The sequence below is a fragment of the Rana temporaria genome, chromosome 4 (genome assembly GCF_905171775.1).
Source record: "Rana temporaria chromosome 4, aRanTem1.1, whole genome shotgun sequence".
In the NCBI taxonomy this organism is placed as follows: domain Eukaryota; kingdom Metazoa; phylum Chordata; class Amphibia; order Anura; family Ranidae; genus Rana; species Rana temporaria.
In genome coordinates, this window is record NC_053492.1 from 338,283,855 (window position 1) to 338,303,852 (window position 19,998).

At 43.3% G+C, this 19,998-nt stretch overlaps 1 protein-coding gene across 2 annotated transcripts in view; it reads left to right on the forward strand.

Moving 5' to 3' along the window:
• MAP4K3 (mitogen-activated protein kinase kinase kinase kinase 3) overlaps positions 1-19,998 on the forward strand; it is an 831,592-nt gene that overhangs the window by 677,132 nt on the left and 134,462 nt on the right. For both annotated transcript variants that reach the window (XM_040350750.1, XM_040350751.1), the window contains one exon: positions 7,070-7,154. In XM_040350750.1, coding sequence (XP_040206684.1) covers positions 7,070-7,154 — 85 coding nt within the window. The remainder of the gene's footprint in view (positions 1-7,069; positions 7,155-19,998) is intronic.

A 19,998-nucleotide genomic window follows, 5' to 3' on the forward strand; every position in this document is an offset into this window, starting at 1 on the left:
CAGGCTGAAAAAATGTTGCGAAACTGTGTCCCAGAGGTACAATCCAACAAAAGGTACTCTGAAAAACAAGGCTCTGAACATTAGGGTTACACCAATGCCGATACCGAGTGTTTGCTCCGATGCTTGACCTGATACCTGGACATTCAGAGATGATCAGTGTGGCAGTGGGGGGAGTTACAAGCACCAATCTCCCTGTATACAGACAGAATTCTCACCGCTCCAGGTGAGCCTCGTGATGATCAGGGGTTGTTGAACCACCAGGGTGCTGGCAATGCGGTAATGGCAAAAAACAAAAGAACAAAAGCTGGACAGCCGCACTCCAAAATTTTCTTTAAAAGAGATGTCTTTATTTTCAACTGTGCATACAGTCACTGCAAGCCCACAAAAATCAGTATGGCCAACGTTTCGCACTGGCGTCAGTGCTTAGTCATGGCTTAGTCACGCCAGTGCGAAACGTTGGCCATACTGATTTTTGTGGGCTTGCAGTGACTGTATGCACAGTTGAAAATAAAGACATCTCTTTTAAAGAAAATTTTGGAGTGCGGCAATCTCCCTGTATAGATTTCAGTAAAGCAGCTGAAAGCCGCTTCTCCTCCTCTCTCCCACCTCCTACCGCTTTCAGCTGATTTATTGAAATCTATGCAGGGAGATTGGTGCTTGTAACTCGCGGCAAGTATCATCCCTGACTGTCCCCTGTGTCTTCCTCCGGTCCCCCTCTGTGTGCTTCTCCAGTCCCCTTCCGTGTGTTCCACGCTCCTCTGGAACCCCTCCATGCTGCTCCATTCCACCTGTGTTCTCTGGTGAAGTTTTAGGATGCTTTCTTTGGAGCTGCCGCATCACTTCCGGTTTCCCACTGGCACCGAGAAACCGGATGTGACGCCGCGGCTTTGAGGTCCTACGGTGCCAATAGGAAAACCACACAACAGGCAGAATGATCAATAAGGGAGTGTTGCAGCGCATTGCTTTGTGCCGCAAGCACTCAGAAAACCGGGCAAATGAAGAATCTCATCTGCAATCAAGTGATGGCATAGATGTAACGCTGCCCATAGTACAGTGTCCGGCGCCCGTACACAGTACACTTAAAGGACCATTTTTTTTTAAGGATCATTTTTTTTCTGACTAGCTGTGGGAGGGGCCACGCCCAATGCGCCCCCTATGAAAGTGCCACCACTATTTCTGGATCTGTCAAGTTGGAGAGTGGAAAAAGGAGCCTGTAAATCTGTCATTTACCATCTCCTTCCTTTTTGGAATGCACAGAGTCAGTGATCACTGACTCCATCCATTCATAACTGAGCATCATAAACTGTGTTTACGATGTCTCCGTTTATGAATGAACAGGAGCCTCTGTCTCCTGTTCATTCATCTTCAGTGCATCTGAGGCTGCTGAGAAAGGGACTAGGGAATCTGTGTCCTTGGTCCCTTCCTCTTTCTCAAAGTGGAGATGTCAGGGGTCTGTTTATCACCAGAGCCCCCCCCCCCCCCCCCAACAGGGCTGATAAAGTAAAAAATAATAATAATAATAAAAAGATTGTAATAAATATTTCAAAGTTAAACTTGTAAAAAAAAAAAAAAACTTAAATTAAAAAACCACTGACACCATGCACTCAAGTGGAGGACTTCCTGGCTTCTATCTTGGACCATGAGCCCTGTGTTGTTCGCTCCTGAAGATGGGCGCCCAACCCCACATACTAGCATCTGTTGTCAGGCGCTTGGTTACGGTAAAGGCCCACGGGAGACCCCTTGATAGATTTATTTGGTCTTCTACCACCACAAGGACCTCCTTGCCCTTGTGGTAATCTTGATCTTCTTCTCCAGTGGACCCTAATGGGACCACCTCTGGAGTACTGTTTGACTGGAGAGGGCGGGCATGTAGTCTGGTCCATTGCACCACCAGAATCAAAGCAGTGAATAACCCTAATACTGACATAGCTACCCGCACAGACACTTCCAGATTGGATTGGACTAGCTTCACGGCTCCCTGAATTTTTTATATATTTTCTTTCGGAACAAATTTTTTTTCTCTGTTGAATTGAATCTATATAATAGCCCAGAAATCTCACTCGTGATAAAGGGTGAAAACTCGCCAAGTGAATAAATATATAGTAGTAAATAAAATAAGCTGCTCCCCTCAAAGAGTGAATGCTCCTAGTGATATGGGTAAAAGATAGGGGGCGCTAATAATTAATAAAAATAACAATGAAAATCATAGGACTGCACTCCTGAAGTCACTATTCCTTATCAAATAAAAAAATGTGCACAAAACCTTATATTTTGACGCTTCCTGAGGACGTTATTACGAAACGTACGTCGAGACGATACCTGGTCACGCTACGTACGTCATTTCAGGCCCTGCTGTTTGTTGGTTCCTGTGAGGTGGAGCACACGCCACCGACAGAGTGTGGTGGGAGCACGGCAGATTACCGATTAGAGCCAGCAGCCCCAGTGCCGGGATAGGCACTTTTAAATGTGAGTAGCCATTTGGCTAAGTTTTATCTTTGCTAATTTTTTAATTAACAAAATTACGCTATGGATGTTTCCATTGTTATTTCATATCCGGCCGAGACCTTTAAGGAGGAAGTCGCCTAATATCTCCATTTCAGCCTATGTGAGCAGGCATTATCCTGCATAAGCTCTCATTGACTCTCTTTTTGAGTCAATGTGCTCTGGTAAGCAGATTACTTATCCAGTCACTTTGGGTGTTTGTTCAAGTTTGGTGAAGGATCACTTCTCTATCAGTATATCACAGCAAGCACGGAATGGACGTTTGGTGTTTTATGGACTTTGATTTATTATCATAATATTATTATTTTTTGCTTAAGATTGGGACTGAATATTATTTGCACTAATTGATATTTCACAATATTTTTTAATCATATGTTGTTTGATAATGTTTTGTGCACATTTGTTTATTTTTTAAGGATTAGTGACTTCAGGAGTGCAGTCCTATGATTTTCATTGTTGTTTTTATTAATTATTAGCGCCCCCTATCTTTTACCCAGAAATCTCGCTCGCTGGGATCAGATTCGATGTTTGTTGATTCAGGAGCCAGCCTAGTTTGTTTAAATGACTCTGCTTGAACTGCAGATTGACCAGTAACTAATCCCTAGAATCCACAAATAGTAGAAGGCCATCCAGGTAGGAAACGATGGTGACCCCTTCAGTCTAATGGGCTCCAATGCCTTTGCCATTACTTTGGTAAACACTCTGGGCGAAGAGGAGGGACCAAAGGGCAGAGCCCTAAACTGTAGGTGCCATATATTTCTATCCAGGTTTTATTGCCAGCTGCAGGAATTTCTTTAAGTTTGCAATTGGGACATGTAGATATGTGTCCCTCAGGTTGAATGATGCCTTTAAACAACCTGGAGTCAGCAGTCGCCTTACTGAAAAGATTCTATGACAAACATCGGTCCCCTGGCTCCTCTACTGAGATCCGAGCGATCGAACACTGCCGATCGCTCGGTTCTGACAGCTCCGCGAGCAGAGAGCTGATGACTGACAGTCAAAGCTCTGCTCTGCCCCCTCCTCACTCACTGGAGCACTGGGCTGTGGAGAGGGCAGAGTGGCTGGCTCAGGCTCTCTGCGGCTCACTGAAAGGCTGAGCTGGGTCTCGGTCCAGGCATCTGATGGGTCCCGACTTTGTGGTCATGTTGACACGGACCCTGGACCGACTTCTGTGACGTCAGCAGAGAGCGGACTTCAGCCTGCTTTCTGCTGAAAACTGGTCACAGGAATGAAAAATGGATTGCACTCCTGTGATCGACAGGAGAAGTACAGACAAGCAAGCTTTCCCTGTACTTCTCCTTTAAGGTTTGAACATGCACTACAGACACAGATTTAGCCATTGTGATATATTAAATTTTTATAAATAAAACCAAGTTTCATAAACAAAAATATTGCTTTTTGAGAAAATATAAAAAAAAAATAAAAAACTGTAAACTCTATGTGCTCCATTGAACATATTTGAATATATTACAAACATTAAATATTAAGAGAAAAAAAATAAGAAAGGCGGTTTTCTTATTTTATTCTCTTTCAGCAGCTTTGTAGATGACCCCTATTTATTCCTACATTATGTGGTAGTGAAGTGTTAATTTTGACGTCAAATTTTAATTTGGATATAGTCTTTTGACTAAAATGCCATTTTAGTTTTAGTCATATTTTAGTCATCTCAATTGTTGTAGTTTTTAGTCTTATTTTAGTCTACTAAAATAGTATTAATTTAGTAAACAAAATTAACACTGCTCAGCAGGGCTCCTCAGGCCCCTGCTCTCACCCACCATGCAGTGGTCTTTCCCTACTGCGTACTGCTGTTCTTTTGACTTTTTCTGCAGGGGAAGCGTTTTTTTCGTTTGTTATTTTCGTTTTTTTTTATTTTTTCGGAAATTCGGGAAATTCAAAAAAACTTTTTTTTTTTCGTTTTTGTTTCATTCGTTTTTTTTTTTTATCTTTTCGTAAATTCGGGAAAATCCCCCCCAAAAGAAATTCGGGAAATGCGGAATTCGAAAATTCAGAATTTTCGGATTTCCGAAAAAGCAAAAAAACAAAATAACTGAAAAAACGAAATTTCCGAAAAAAAACGAATGAAACGAAAATGAAAAAAAAAATCGGAAATTCTAAAAAATTCGATATTTCGAAAATTCGATATTTCGTAAATTCGAAAAATAAAAAATTCGAAAATGAAAAATTCGAAATTAAAAAATTCGAAAATTCGAAATTGAAAAATTCGGAAGAAAAAAAAATCGAATATTCGAAATTTGAAAGTTCGAAAATGTAAAAAAGAAAAATTTCGAAAATTGGAATTTTAGAAAATTGAAAAATGTGGAATTTCAAAAATTATTCAAAAATTTGTAAATAAAAAAAACGAAAAAATTTCGTATTTCCGAAAATCAGAATTTCCGAAATTCGGAAATACGAAAATTCGGAAATGAAACAATTCGAAATTAAAAAATTCTAAAAATAAAAATGTCGAAAATTCGAATTTTCGAAAATTGAAAAATTCGAAATTTTGAAAATCGAACATTCGAAAAATAAAAAATTCGAAAATGAAAAATTCGAAAGTTTAAAAATTCGAAAATTCGAAATTGAAAAATTCGAATATTCAAAAATTCGAAAAATAAAAATTTCGAATTTTCGAAAATTGAAAAATTCGACATTTTGAAAATTCGAAAAAAAAAAATTTGAATATTCGAAAAATTAGAAATTTCAAAAATTTGGAATTTCAAAAATTTGAAAGTTAAAAAAAAAAAAAAAAATTGTATTTCCGAAAATTCGAATATGAAAAATTCGAAAATTAGAAATCGAAATTTGAAAATTCGAAAAATAAAAATTCGAAAAATAAAAATTCGAAAATTGAAAAATTCGAAAATGAAAATTCGAAAAATAGAAAAATAGAAAATTCGAATATTCGAAATCTGAAATTCGAATATTCGAAAATTCGAAAAATAAAAAATTCGAAATTTCGAAAATTGGAAAATTCGGAATTTCGAAAATTGGAAAATTTGAAAATTAAAAAACGAAACATTTTCGTATTTCCGAAAATCCAAATTTCCGAAATTCGGAAATGAAAACATTTGGAAATACGAAAATTCTGAAATGAAAAATTCAGAAATTCAAAAATGAAAAAATTAAAAATTTCGGAAGTCCGAAAATTCTGAAATTGAAAAATACGAAAATTGGAATTTTCGGAAATACGAAAATTGGAATTTTCGGATATATACGAAATTTTCGGAAATCCGAAAATAAAAAAAAAATTTATACGAAAATTCGGAATTTCCTCCTTGGCGGTATCCCCGAGCGTGACTCGGGGTGGTTTTTCCATGCTAGGATCGGTATCCCCGAGTCACGCTCGGGGTAGATGTGCAAAGCGTGCAGCGGCACGGCTTACCTTCTCGCTGAATCCACAGGCTTGGTTTACTTACCTTGTCCCTGGATCCAGCGATGCATTCCCGCTGTGTGAGCGAGCGGGTCCTCGCTCGATTCACAGTGTCCCCATGTGCCGCCAATCTCCGTTCCCTGCGACGTTACGATGCACGGGGGCGGAGAACGGTGCCAAATTAAAAAAAGTAAACAAACACATTACATACAGTATACTGTAATCTTATAGATTACAGTACTGTATGTAAAAAATACACACCCCCCTTTGTCCCTAGTGGTCTGCCCAGTGCCCTACATGTACTTTTATATAATAAAAACTGTTCTTTCTGCCTGCAAATTGTAGATTGTCCATAGCAACCAAAAGTGTCCCTTTATGTCAAAAATGGTTTAAGAGCAGCTAGAAAACAGCGATAATCAATTATAATCACTTGCAGAATTGAGCGATAGCGATTTGTGGGGAAATTCGTCATAAAAAAATAAAAGTAATGACAGCGACAATTCTGCAACTGAGCAAATTTCTGTGATTTTGAGTTGATTACAATTATATTATTATTTGTTATTATTATTTATAGTTATTTATTATATTATAATTTATAATTTTGTTTTTAAAAAAAATTCATACCCGGGATGCCTACAAGACTCTTGTTTGGTCAGATTTAAATGAGTTATTCCTAAGAATTGCAGGCCTACAGTATAAAATGCCAAATTTCCTTGCAAATAATGGTACCGCTTTTGGTACGTAATTCCAGACAGAATCATACCGCCAGGGAGGTTAAAAAACGAATTAGAAACTAAACGAATTGCACATGTCTAGGAAGCAGTATGTTTCTAAAAATAAACAACTATTAAGCTGGTCACACACTGCAAATTTGAACCGGTTCCCGAAGAACTGGGCAAAATTCACTTAGTGGCTGCCGCTGTTGGCTCCCTCACACAGAAAAATAGCAGCTGAACAATAGCTGCATCCTGTATTCTGACAGCCTATCAGTGTATGGCCAGCCTAAAGCAAAAGGTTTATAAAAAGCAACAATTTAGAGCATTATCAATTTCTAGTCGGAGCCACCATGATTTTTCTTGCGTATTTTTTTTTATATAAACGGGAAATGAGCTATAATTAAAATATACAAATTTAGCAATACATAATAATAATGCTGTTTATGTGAATTTTAATACTTTTCATTGTTTTATGTCGCAGATGGGTGCATGTTTTTCAAAAGTATTCAATGGCTGTCCCTTGAAAATCCATTGTGCAACATCATGGATAAATCCAGAAACAAGAGGTATGTCCTTTTTCATTTTGTATTGAATAAAGTGTATGTATATACTGTGTGTGTGTGTGTGTGTGTGTGTGCAGTTATATATATATATAAACTTTATATATAAATCTCTCTCTAAAGACATTATAAACCTTCCTACCTGTACCTTATGTTTTATGTTTTTCACCTACATAGGATGTGCACTGTTCATGTAGTTAGATGGTGTCATTTGGTTGCCCAGTATGCACAGCCTTCACATTCCTGTGTTAGATTTTATGTTTGACTTCAAACATTAGGAATGCGGCATGGCTCTGCACATGTTAATCATGACTGGGCTATCAGATTTAAACAGTCTTGTGTTTACATCAGGCTGCTGATCTGTCACGTTTTGTAAAAACAGAAAAGGATGCAGTCCTTTTCTGCTTTTTTTATGGACCTGGACAGACTCCAAAGTAGAAGGATGCACAGTGTAAGCCAGTTACATCTACTTGTCCATAGACGTGCATGGAGATTTCAATCAGGTCTGCCTGAACAACTGACAGACTGACCTAATCGGAAAGCTCGTGTGAAAGGGGCCTATGTCAGACTAGGAAGTACTGAACTACCTGTTTGGTAAAATACAGCTCCTGTTCAGTGAGACATAGCCTATATGGCAACTTTAGTTCACTTGGGTGACTGGGGGGCAATACAAAAAATTGGTGATTGAGCTGAAGTTTTACTAGTTTTATGCTAGTGGCAAGGTTTTATGTTCTTTCTTTTTTTTGTGCTCTTGTTTGCTGTGACTGTTTAAAGTGTTGTGAACCTATCCAGGGGGTCAAACCACACCCTGCTGCTGAGCTAATCCCTCACACTAACACTGACTATCTTTATGTAAAATAATCTTGGTAATATTGTAAATATCCTGGAAGAGAAAAGGTTAACTAAAACCAGAAAGACAAATAATTTCCATTGTCATAAAAAAAAAAACGTTTTATCATAGCATGGTAGTGCAGTACTGCTTACTTGAAATAATAGCTGTGGTAAGACTTCCTAAAGTATAAATTGGTCACCCTAAGGACTCATGCACACTCAACGTTATAAAAATGCCAGTAGCTTTGTATTGATTTTTTCAGCGTTTTTGCAATAGCGTTTTTTAGACAGAAACCACCTCCCTGCAGTGGATAAAAACGTTAACGCTGGTGAGCCACGTTTTTGAGCGTTTATCTGTGTTTTATTTTTGTATGTTTTACGTTAAATATTTTTTTCCTTTCTAAAGCAGCCCAATTATTGGCTGGTGTAATTTAGCTGCTGTGTCCCGCCCACCCTGGCCTAGTCCAGGCCACCCCCATATCAAGCTCAATTCTGACAGCTCGCTCTCTCTCCACTCTGTTGTCAGTTTCACACACTCAGCTCAAATCGGTGCCACCAGCCAGTGCCAATCAGAGCCATCTGTCATGGCCAGTGCCAATCAGTGCCACCGCAAATCAGTGCCATCTGTCAGTGCCACCAGCCAGTGCTAATCAGTGCCATCTGTCAGTGCCACTGCAAATCAGTGCCACCAGCCAGTGCCATCTGTCAGTTGCACCGCCAATCAGTGCCAATCAACGCCATCTGTCAGTGCCACCTCACAGGTGGCACTGACAGACACCATCCGCCACTGTCAGCCAGTGTCCATTACCACTGTCAGCCAGTGCCACCGCCAATCATTGCCACCTGCCAGTGCCATCTGTCCCAAACGAGTGCTATCTGTCAGTTCCAAACCAGTGCCACCTGCTAGTGCCAATCAGTGCCACCTGCCAGTGCCAATAATGCTATCTGTCAGTTCCAAACCAGTGCCACCTGCTAATGCCAATCAGTGCCACCTGCCAGTGCCAATAATGCCATCTGTCAGTTCCAAACCAGTGCCACCTGCCAATGCCAATCAGTGCTACCCGCCAGTGCCAATAGCGCCATCTGTCGGTTCCAAACCATAGCCACCTGCTAGTGCCAGCCAGTGCCAATAACGCCATCTGTCAGTTCCAAACCAGTGCCACCTGCCAGTGTCATCTGTCAGTTCCAAACCAGTGCCACTTGCCAGTTCCAAACTAGTGCCACCAACCATTTTTTTTCAATCAGCCTAAAAAATCGACATCATATATAGGCCGCCCCAATTTCCAAAAGTTAAATGTTCTGGATTCACATATACAATTTTATACATGGTCTTAAAGCGGTGCTCCACCCAAAAGCAGGAAATTCCGCTTTAAGGACTTGTCCCCCGCACCTCTTCAAGAATTGGCACGTTTGAGGAGCGAGGACCTGATTTTGATAGGTACCTGTTCCCACTTCTGTTACGATCGCCTAGGTCAGAAACGGAAGTTCTCCTCCCTCCCTCTGCAGTCTTTTGGGACACTGGCAGGTCCCAGAAGACTGCATACAACATTCATGTTGCTCAGCGGGCACCTGGCTGTGAAGCCGCAAGCTGTCACAGCCAGGTGACCATAGTGAAGATGCTGGCACAGAGGAAAGAAGACAGTGGGTGAAACCGACTGGGTTGAGCACACCGCTGGATCGTGGGACAGGTGAGTGGTTGTTTATTATAAGTCAGCAGCTACAGTTTTTGTAGCTGCTCACCTTTATACTTTTCCCAGGAGACTGGAACTCCTCTTTAGGCAAATCAACCTCAAAAATCTCCTTGGCGTGTTTTACTAAATAAACCAGTTAGGCACCTGGACACTCTAAAAAGCTGGTCTTGCTCATATTCATTGCGGCGGAAATAACTGTTACCAGATCATAGAAATCAGCGTCCATCCCGTTTGAACTGGTAAACTACAATTTATCATGGTTTATTGATAGATGAAAAACTATCTGCCATCCCAAATGATGAAGTAAAAGTTTTCGAAATGAAAGTTGCCCTTTTTTTGGCATTGTGTAAATTTGTAGAGTACAATTTATGGACAGCCTAAAGATTAAGGTTTCATACACACTAGTGGGACTCCGATGGAACTTTGATGCGACTTTGATCTGACTTCACACTCGGATTACAGTTGCATCAAATTAGTGTAGGCACCATTCTAAGTCACACCAATTTGAATGGGTGCCATTGGAAAGAATGGGTTGCGACATGTCGCACAAATGTGACTGTTACCTCAGGTGGAACCGTTACCTCAAGTGGAACTAAACCCATTGATTTTAACAGTTTCACAAAACGGTTGCTATCCCAGCATGCCAGGAATGGAATGCTAACTGTCACTTTTGCTTGTGTTCTCAACCAAACTGTTAAAGCACCAAATGACTGGTATCATAACTGATCAAATATGCAGCACCATGGCAGTTGCAGATCAAACAGATGACAGCTTCCTTGGCTGAAAAGGTTAGAGTGGTTTAGTTATGCTTAACTGCTGCTCACGGCTCTGGGCTTCCAACAAAATGGCAGCATCCAGCAAGAAGAAACAGGAATAATGCTGGAGACAAATTACAGCACACACTACTTTTGGTAGCATAATTATTAATGTTGAATGTACAGTGCATCCGGAAAGTATTTGCAGCGCTTCTTATTTCAAATTTTGTTATGTTACAGCCTTATTCCAAAATGGAATAACCCATAATGACAATGTGAAAAAAGTTTGTTTTGAAATCTTTGCAAATTTATTAAAAAACGAAAAAAAAACTCACATACATAAGTATTCACAGACATTGCTTAATATTTTATTGAAGCACCTTTGGCACAAATTACAGCCTCAAGGCTTTTTGAGTGTGATGCTACAAGCTTGGCACACCTATTTTTGGCCAATTTCTCCCAATCTTCTTTGCAGGACCTCTCAAGCATCATCTAGTTGGATGGGGGAGCGTCGGGGCACAGCCATTATGGCATCTCTCTAGAGATGTTTTTTCGGGTTCAAGTCTGTGCACTGGCTGGGCCACTCAAGGACATTAACAGAGTTGTCCCATAGCCACTCCTTTGTTATCTTGGCTGTGTGCTTAGGGTCATTGTCCTGTTGGAAGATGAACTTTCGCCCCAGTCTGAAGTCCAGAGCACTTTGGAGCAGGTTTTTATCAAGGATGTCTCTGTACATTGCTGCATTTCTTTACCTCGATCCTGACTAGTCTTCCAGTTCCTGCCGCTGAAAAACATCCCCACAGCATAATGCTGCCTCCATCATGCTTCACTGTACTGATGGTATTGGCCAGGTGATGACCGGTGCCTGGTTTGCTCCAGACATGACACTTGCCATTCAGGCCAAACTTTTTTTCTCATGGTCTCAGAGTCCTTGAGGTGCCTCTTGGCAAACTCCAGATGGGCTGTCATGTGCTTTTTTACTGAGGACTGGCTTCTGTCTGGCCACTCAACCATACAGGCCTGATTGGTGGAGTGCTGCAGAGATGGTTGTTCATCTGGAAGGTTCTCCTCACTCCACAGAGAAAAGCTGAAGCTTTGCCAGAGTGACCATCTTAGTCCTTAGTCACCTCCTCCCTAACTAAGGCCCTTCTCCACCGATCGCCCAGTTTGGCCAGGCGGCCCACTCTAGGAAGAGTCCTGGTGGTTCCAAACTTCTTCCATTTACAGATGACGGAGACCACTGTGCTCATTGGGATCTTTAATTCTGAAGAAATGTTTCTGTATCCTTCCCCAGATCTGTCCCTTGATACAATCCTGTCTCCAAGGTCTACAGATGCTTCCTTGGACATCATGGCTTGGTTTGTGCTCTGACATGCACTGTTAACTGTGGGACCTTACATAGACAGTTGTGTGCCTTTCCAAATCATGTCCAATCAACTGAATTTACCACAGGTGGACTCCAATCAAGTTAAACATCTCAAGGATGATCAGTGGAAACAGAATGCACCTGAGCTCAATTTTGAGTGTCATGGCAAAGGCTGTGAATACTTATGTACATATGTTTTTTTTTTATAAACTTGCAAAGATTTCAAACAAACTTCTTTCACGTTATTGTCTTTAGAATTTGGAGGAAAAGAATGAATTTATTCAATTTTGGAATAAGGCTGTAACATAACAAAATGTGGAAAAAGTGAAGCGCTGTGAATACTTTCCGGGTGCACTGTATGGGCCAGATCCACAAAAACCTGGCGCAACTTAAAAAATCCCATTTAAGTTACACTGCCTTAAAATTTCTACCTAAGTGCCCGATCCACAAAGCACTTACCTAGAAATTTCAGGCTGTGTAACTTAAATCCGGCCGGCGCAAGGCGTTCCTATTCAAATGGGGCGAGTCCCATTTAAATGAGGCGCGCTCCCGCGCCGGCCGTACTGCGCATGCGCGAAGTTACGTTACGCCGAGTTTTGTGGATCGCGCCGGCTTAATAAAGTTGCGTCGGGAAAAAAAAAAAAAATTGACAACGTCGCTCGGCATGCATTCCTGAGGGAGAACTCCATGCCAATTTTCAAAGAAAAAACCGGCATGGGTTCCCCCCCCAGGAGCATACCAGGCCCTTAGGTCTGGTATGGGTTGTAAGGAGACCCCCCCTACGCCGAAAAATCGACGTAGGGGGTCCCCCTACAATCCATACCAGACCCGTATCCAAAGCACGCTACGCGGCCGGTCAGGAAAGGGAGTGGGGACGAGCGAGCGCCCCCCCTCCTGAGCCGTGCCAGGCCGCATGCCCTCAACATGGGGGGGTTGGGTGCTCTGGGGCAGGGGGGCGCACTGCGGGCCCCCCCCACCCCAGAGCACCCTGTCCCCATGTTGATGAGGACAGGACCTCTTCCCGACAACCCTTGCCATTGGTTGTCGGGGTCTGCGGGCGGGGGCTTATCGGAATCTGGGAGTCCCCTCAAATAAGGGGGCCCCCAGATACCGGCCCCCCACCCTAAGTGAATGGATATGGGGTACATCGTACCCCTACCCATTCACCTGGAGGCAAAAAGTTAAAGTTATTAAACACACAACACAAGGGTTTTTAAAATAATTTATTAAGTCTGCTCCGGAGGCCCCCCCTGTCTTCTTTATTAGCTCTAATACCAGGGGGGCTGCTTCTTCCACTCTCCGGGGGTCTTCTCCGCTCTCCGGGGGGGGGGTTTCTTCTTCCGCTCTCCGGGGGGGGGGTCTTCTCCGCTCTCCGGGGGGGGTCTTCTCCGCTCTCCGGGGGTCTTCTTCTATCTTCGCCGCTCTCCGCTGTTGACTCGGCGCACCCCGGTTCTTCTGCAGCTGTCCGGTGCCTTCTCCTTCAGCGCTGGCTGCCTGCTATCTTCGTGTGTTAGCTCAATTACTAGCAGGCAGCCAACGCGGTCTTCTGTGACGTCATGTTCTTCTCTTCTGTTCTTCTCCACTCTTACGATGTTGACACGTCGCCTCTTGTCACTGCAATGATGGAAGCGCGCCTTGCATCCCATTTATATAGGCATCACCGTCCCATCATGCTCCGGCAGGTACCCACGTGGTGGGTGCCTACCCACGTGCACCCACCACGTGGGTACCTACCGGAGCATCATGGGACGGTGAGGCCTATATAAATGGGATGCAAAGCGCGCTTCCATCATTGCAGTGACAAGAGGCGACGTGTCAACATCGGAAGAAGGGAGAAGAAGAACATGACGTCACAGAAGACCGCGTTGGCTGCCTGCTAGTAATTGAGCTAACACACGAAGATAGCAGGCAGCCAGCGCTGAAGAAGAAGGCACCGGACAGCTGCAGAAGAACCGGGGTGCGCCGAGTCAACAGCGGAGAGCGGCGAAGATAGAAGACCCCCGGAGAGCGGAGAAGACCCCCCCCCGGAGAGCGGAAGAAGAAACCCCCCCGGAGAGCGGAGAAGACCCCCCCCCAGAGAGCGGAAGAAGAAACCCCCCCCGGAGAGCGGAAGAAGAAACCCCCCCCGGAGAGCGGAGAAGACCCCCAGAGAGTGGAAGAAGAAGCCCCCCCTGGTATTAGAGCTAATAAAGAAGACAGGGGGGGCCTCCGGAGCAGAGTTAATAAATTATTTTAAAAACCCTTGTGTTGTGTGTTTAATAACTTTAACTTTTTGCCTCCAGGTGAATGGGTAGGGGTACGATGTACCCCATATCCATTCACTTAGGGTGGGGGCCGGTATCTGGGGGCCCCCTTATTTGAGGGGACTCCCAGATTCCGATAAGCCCCCGCCCGCAGACCCCGACAACCAACAGCAAGGGTTGTCGGGAAGAAGTCCTGTCCTCATCAACATGGGGACAGGGTGCTCTGGGGTGGGGGGGCCAGCAGTGCGCCCCCCTGCCCCAGAGCACCCAACCCCCCCATGTTGAGGGCATGCGGCCTGGCACGGCTCAGGAGGGGGGGGCGCTCGCTCGTCCCCACTCCCTTTCCTGACCGGCCGGGTAGCGTGCTTTGGATACGGGTCTGGTATGGATTGTAGGGGGACCCCCTACGTCGATTTTTCGGCGTAGGGGGGGTCTCCTTACAACCCATACCAGACCTAAGGGCCTGGTATGCTCCTGGGGGGGGAACCCATGCCGGTTTTGATTTTACAAATTGCCGTGGAGTTCTCCCTCAGGAATGCATACCAAATGCCGTCGCTTGAATGGGCTTTTACATGGTGTTACTAACTTTACACTTTGTAACACCAGCCCTAGTTTTACACTTGCAAACTAAAACTTACGACGAAAAAACGAAGCTGAAAAGCTTTGTGGATCGCCCTAAGTGCTAATTTGCATACTAGAAGCGGCATTTCGACTCGAAATGCCCCCAGCGGCGGATGCGGTACTGCATCCTAAGATTCGGCAGTGTAATTCAATTACACATGCCGGATCTTCTGCCTAACTTTGGAAAACTGCTTCTGTGGATCAGTTCCAAAGTTAGGACAAGGGATACGATGGAGTAACAGCAGTTACTCCGTCGTATCTCTTTTGTGGATCTGGCCCTATGTTCCTTGCTAAAGAAGTTCCGCTTTAGGATCTTGACCCCACAAGACAATGGATTATTATATTATAGTAGATAAGAGATAACTCTGAGTCAAGACCCTTCTCTTACCTTTCTAATCTGGTGACCCGATCCCACCAACATCTTTTTTTATTTCTCCAATCTTAAACAGCATTCTTCTTGGTTATACCTGATATCTAATGGGCTCCATGATAGGTCAAAGATTGTGCATAGTTTGCTTCAGTGCTTCAATATTATTCAACACCAATATACAGTATGGTGTAAATGTAGCTTAGACAATGTCAAATGTTAGAAATTTTTGGTGTATATTGTTTTAGTGCCATGTATGAACACTGTTATTTTATTGTTGGCCCATGGAAGGTATGCCTGAATTTGACAAAAATACAATACAAATATCGGAAAAGAAACACAATGTACAAAAAGCAACATCAGCCCCAGCCCCACCCCCCTGCAAAAATGAACACACCCAGTTGGGCCAAGTTCACACTGTTGAAGTGTGTTTGCAATTGTGGCACTCTCCGCAAGGACCACAAGGCATGGCAAAGTGTGTTGGGGTGAAACACATTAACTCGCTTTATTCAGCTTTATGTCCTTATCCATTTAGGGGAATATAAATGTCCTGCCTGGATGTGGACCCAGGTTCAAAAATCATCAAAATGTAAATACATTATAGAGAAATGTTTGTGTTGTCTGTTCAGTAGTGCCCAAAGTTCAGAGTGTATGTGAATTAGAGTCTCATGACAAAATGTAGATGGCGATCAGTTCAGATGTGCACAAGTGAATACAAATGGCAAAGATGTAGAATATGGAGAAAGAACAGTGACATAAGATGAAAACAATATATACACACACACACACACACACACACACACAGTTCTGCTCATAAGTGTACATACCATGACAGAATTCATGATTTCTTGGCCATTTTTAAGAGGATATGAATGATGACACAGACTTTTCTTTCACTTGTAGTGATGTGATCATTTCTTTGCCCATTTACCAAGTGTATACTCTTGTTATGCAGTGTTTGTTTGCCCTTTTCCAATATGGTTCATATGCTCTCTCTCACCAAGGATGAGAGGTCATCAAGAAGAGCAGAGGATGGCAAGGGGTTTTGTGGGTAAGTGGGTGGAGAGATAGAGACATGTGGAGAAAAGAATAGAAATGCCTGCTAATGGAGAAAGACTAAGTGCTGCAGATTCATCTCACCGAGACAAATATAGAGACTGTTAATGATTTCATGTTCCTTTTTGGAAAATACTTTATGTTGGATGGTTCACTGAATGTAATTTCTTCAATACATGGACTTACAAATACAATGCTGTGTGGATTACTGTCTATGTGGAGATATATTTCTCAATTGGGATTTCACTTGCTATTCACAAGCCTCAATTGAGTAGAGGCACTGTGCTTGTTAGGCCCCGTATACACGGTCGGACCAAACCGATGAGACTGGCCCGTCGGACCGTTTTCATCGGTTCACCTCTGAAGTGGCCGTACGGCCTGATATGTGTACACACCATCAGTCCAAAATCCGATCGGGTCAGAACGCGGTGACGTCAAACACACGACGTGCTGAATAAAATGAAGTTCAATGCTTCTAAGCATGCGTCGACTTGATTCTGAGCATGCGCGGGTTTTGAACCGATGCTTTTCTGTACTAACCATTGGTTTGGTCCGATGGGGCAGTGGTCCATCGGTTCGGTTTTGAAGCATCTTTAGAAATTTTGGACCGAAGGAAACCAGACCGATAGCCTTTTAACACGGTCGGTTTGGTCCGATGAAAATGAACTTCGGTTCATTCTCATCGGACCAAACCGACCGTGTGTACGGGGCCTTAAAGATCCTGTCCTGATCACACAGATTATGAAGATAAATATCTTGGATCAGGACCGACCAAGGAACGACCATGTCACTGTTATCAACAGAAGCTGTGAGGCAGTGGGCCCTGGAAGAGGGACTTCCACCTAAAAGGACATTTGCTATTTCGTGTGTACCTATCACTATGGGCACCCATAGACTGCAGGAGGCGCTACAAGCAAATGAAACCTTGCAGTCTGCCTCTCTTGTGGGTAAAAGAGAGGAGGATGAGAGTTATGAACTGTATACCCATTATCCCTGTCTCAGTGAGGTGGATTTAAATCCAGTTAGACGGCCCTTTTGCATACATCCAAAGGGGGCTGGAGTAACTGGTTGTGCTGTAGTATTTCCAGTAATCTCACCTCCAGTAAGGCGGAAGTTACCAGCTCTGTCTGTAAAGTGTGAACCATTGAATACAACTGCTTCATCAGGAGAAACTCTGTTGACTTCTGCAGCCGCTAAGCAGGAAACAAATATTAAGCACCTGCTGCTAAAAGTCACTGAAGTCATTGCTCAGAATTAACATGCTGATTCTTATCGCAAATTAAAGGCTTTTTCAGAGGCGCTCCCTGTCCCTGCTGGTGATGAAAGCTTTAAGGTGTGGAAAGATTTTGCACTGAAAAGGTAATCTCTCCTACGGATGTTGACAAATTGAGGACTGCTCAAATAATAAAGGGGCTACTGCCACATCAGCCAATGTTCACCGGTCCTAAGAGTTATTTTGAGAGAGAGAAACTTTAATTTCACTGAAACTACGACTGAAGTAAAAAATCAGGAATCTGTTAAACAGAGTTCTTTGGTTGAGCACAAAAATAAGACTGTTGCTAAAAACAATGAAGTGGGTAGACACCGACAGCCTAGAGCTCAATCTGCTGATAAAACCTACAGTGATAAGCGTCCCTTCCACGTTAAATGTTTCCGCTGTGGACAAGCAGGCCAGACAGTTCATCAGTGTCCACTGCTGGTTGATAGTTCTGAAATTCACAGCAAAGCTGGACATGTGTACAAAAAAAACAGGGAAAATCTAGAAAACAAATGTTTACCAAACTACCTAGGATAGGACGTAGATGTACTTTCAATTTGTTAATGATATACCCACTACTGCTCTGTTTGAAACTGGTTCTCAGCTGACTATAATATACAGGCCCTTCTATCAGCAACACTTAAACCACCTCCCTTTGCAACCTATGAACACTATGCCTGTTTATGGTGTGGGAGAAAATCCTGTATTTATGGATGGTTGTCTAGAAGTTGAGCTTCGCATTCCTGGTGTGATAGCTGATGAGGATCCCCCACCTAAAGTCATTGCTTATGTGAGCCCTCCACCTGGGGTAATGAGTATGCTCCTATGATTGTGGGTTCCAATGTGGAAGCCGTTGAGGCTGCCTTCATATGGTTTCTTCAGCCCCAACAGGGAACTCCTTTAACTTCACTCCCTGTTGCTCCAGAGCATCAAAATATCTTCCAAACCTTTGCTCCTGATCTTCCTGGAGGGTGTGTGGGAAATCCATGGCATCCCATAGAGCTTCCAGCCGGGGGAGTGAGAGTGTTGCAGGTTTATGTGGAAATTTCACCAAGTGCAACTGGTAGCTTTTCCTGCTGGAGACTGATACAAAAGAGGCTGCAAAGAATGGCTGGGAGATAGTACCAGAAAGGAAAGACTATCGTTTAAAATGTCCAAGAATGGATGTTGTTACTGTTCGGAACATTACCACATACCCAGTTATAATACCAGCCTGGAAAGAGGTAGCCTATTGTTACCCAGTGGAAACCATTAGCTCCTACCCTGCCAAGGTCGAGGAGAAAGAAACCAAATTAGACTTTCACCTGAATGATGCTGATAGTCCTGCAGTGCACAAACAAGTGCTAGGAGCACCTAATGAAATATGAAGATGTTTTCTCAACTGATGATATGGTTGTTGGGTGTGCTAAAAGAATTCAGCACAGTATTCGCCTAACAAATAGCACCCCATTTAGAGAAAGACCCAGGCGCATACCGCTTAAAGATCTGGATGACGTTCGAGAGTGCTTGCACAAAATGAAAGATCAAAACATCATTGTTGAGTCTAAAAGCCCGTATTCATCCCCAATAGTGGTGGTCAGAAAGAAAAATGGTGGAGTACGAATATGTGTTGATTATAGGACAAAATCAGCCTACGGTCCCAGATCAATACATGCTACCTCACATTGAGGAAACTCTTAATGCCCTGCAAGGTAGCAAATGGTTCACAGAAATGGATTTAATATCTGGTTATTACCAAGTACCAATGAGTGAGGAAGATCAAGAAAAGACAGCTTTTATCTGCCCCCTGGGGTTTCTCCAGTTTGCTCGCATGCCTCAGGGCATTAGTGGTGCACCTGCAACCTTCCAGCGTCTAGTGGATCAGACACTGGGAGACCTTTGTCCCACTCAATGTATTGTCTACCTAGATGACATTGTTTTTGGCTCCACTCTGGAGTAGTATGATCAGAGACTGTTAAAAGTTCTAGATCGTCTGGGGAAAGAAGGTCTGAAACTCTCCCTGGACAAATGTAAGTTTGCTCGCTCTTCAGTAAACTTTGTGGGTCACATAGTATCTGCAGAAGGGGTAGCGACTGATCCTGCTAAAGTGGAGGCTGTGGTAACCTGGTCCCGTCCTACAAATCTGAAAGAACTGAGGTCCTTCTTGGGGTTTTGTGGCTATTATCGCTGCTTCATTAGAGGCCATTCCAAGACTGCTCGACCTCTTAATGACTTGCTCAAAGAAAGCTGTGCCATTGAAACAACCAGCAAAACTCCTTTCAGTGAGAGGTGGATTTCTGCTTGTGAGGAAGCTTTTCTACAGCTTACGAAAAGTCTTACAGACGTGCCAGTGTTGGCTTATGCAGACCCACAAAAGCCATACATTTTGCATGTTGATGCCAGCTATGATGGATTAGGAGGAGTCCTACATCAGGAGTACCCAGGGGGACTAAGGATTGTTGCGTATATTAGACGCAGTCTAAGCCCAGTAGAAAGGAATTATCCTGTTGACAAACTGGAATTTCTTGCCCTGAAGTGGGCTATTGTTGAAAAGCTGCATGATTACTTGTATGGAGCTCAGTTTGAGGTGAGAACTGACAACAACCCCCTCACTTATGTTTTGACTACAGCTACGCTGCATGCCACTGGTCATAGGTGGCTTGCTGCCTTGTCTAATTACTAA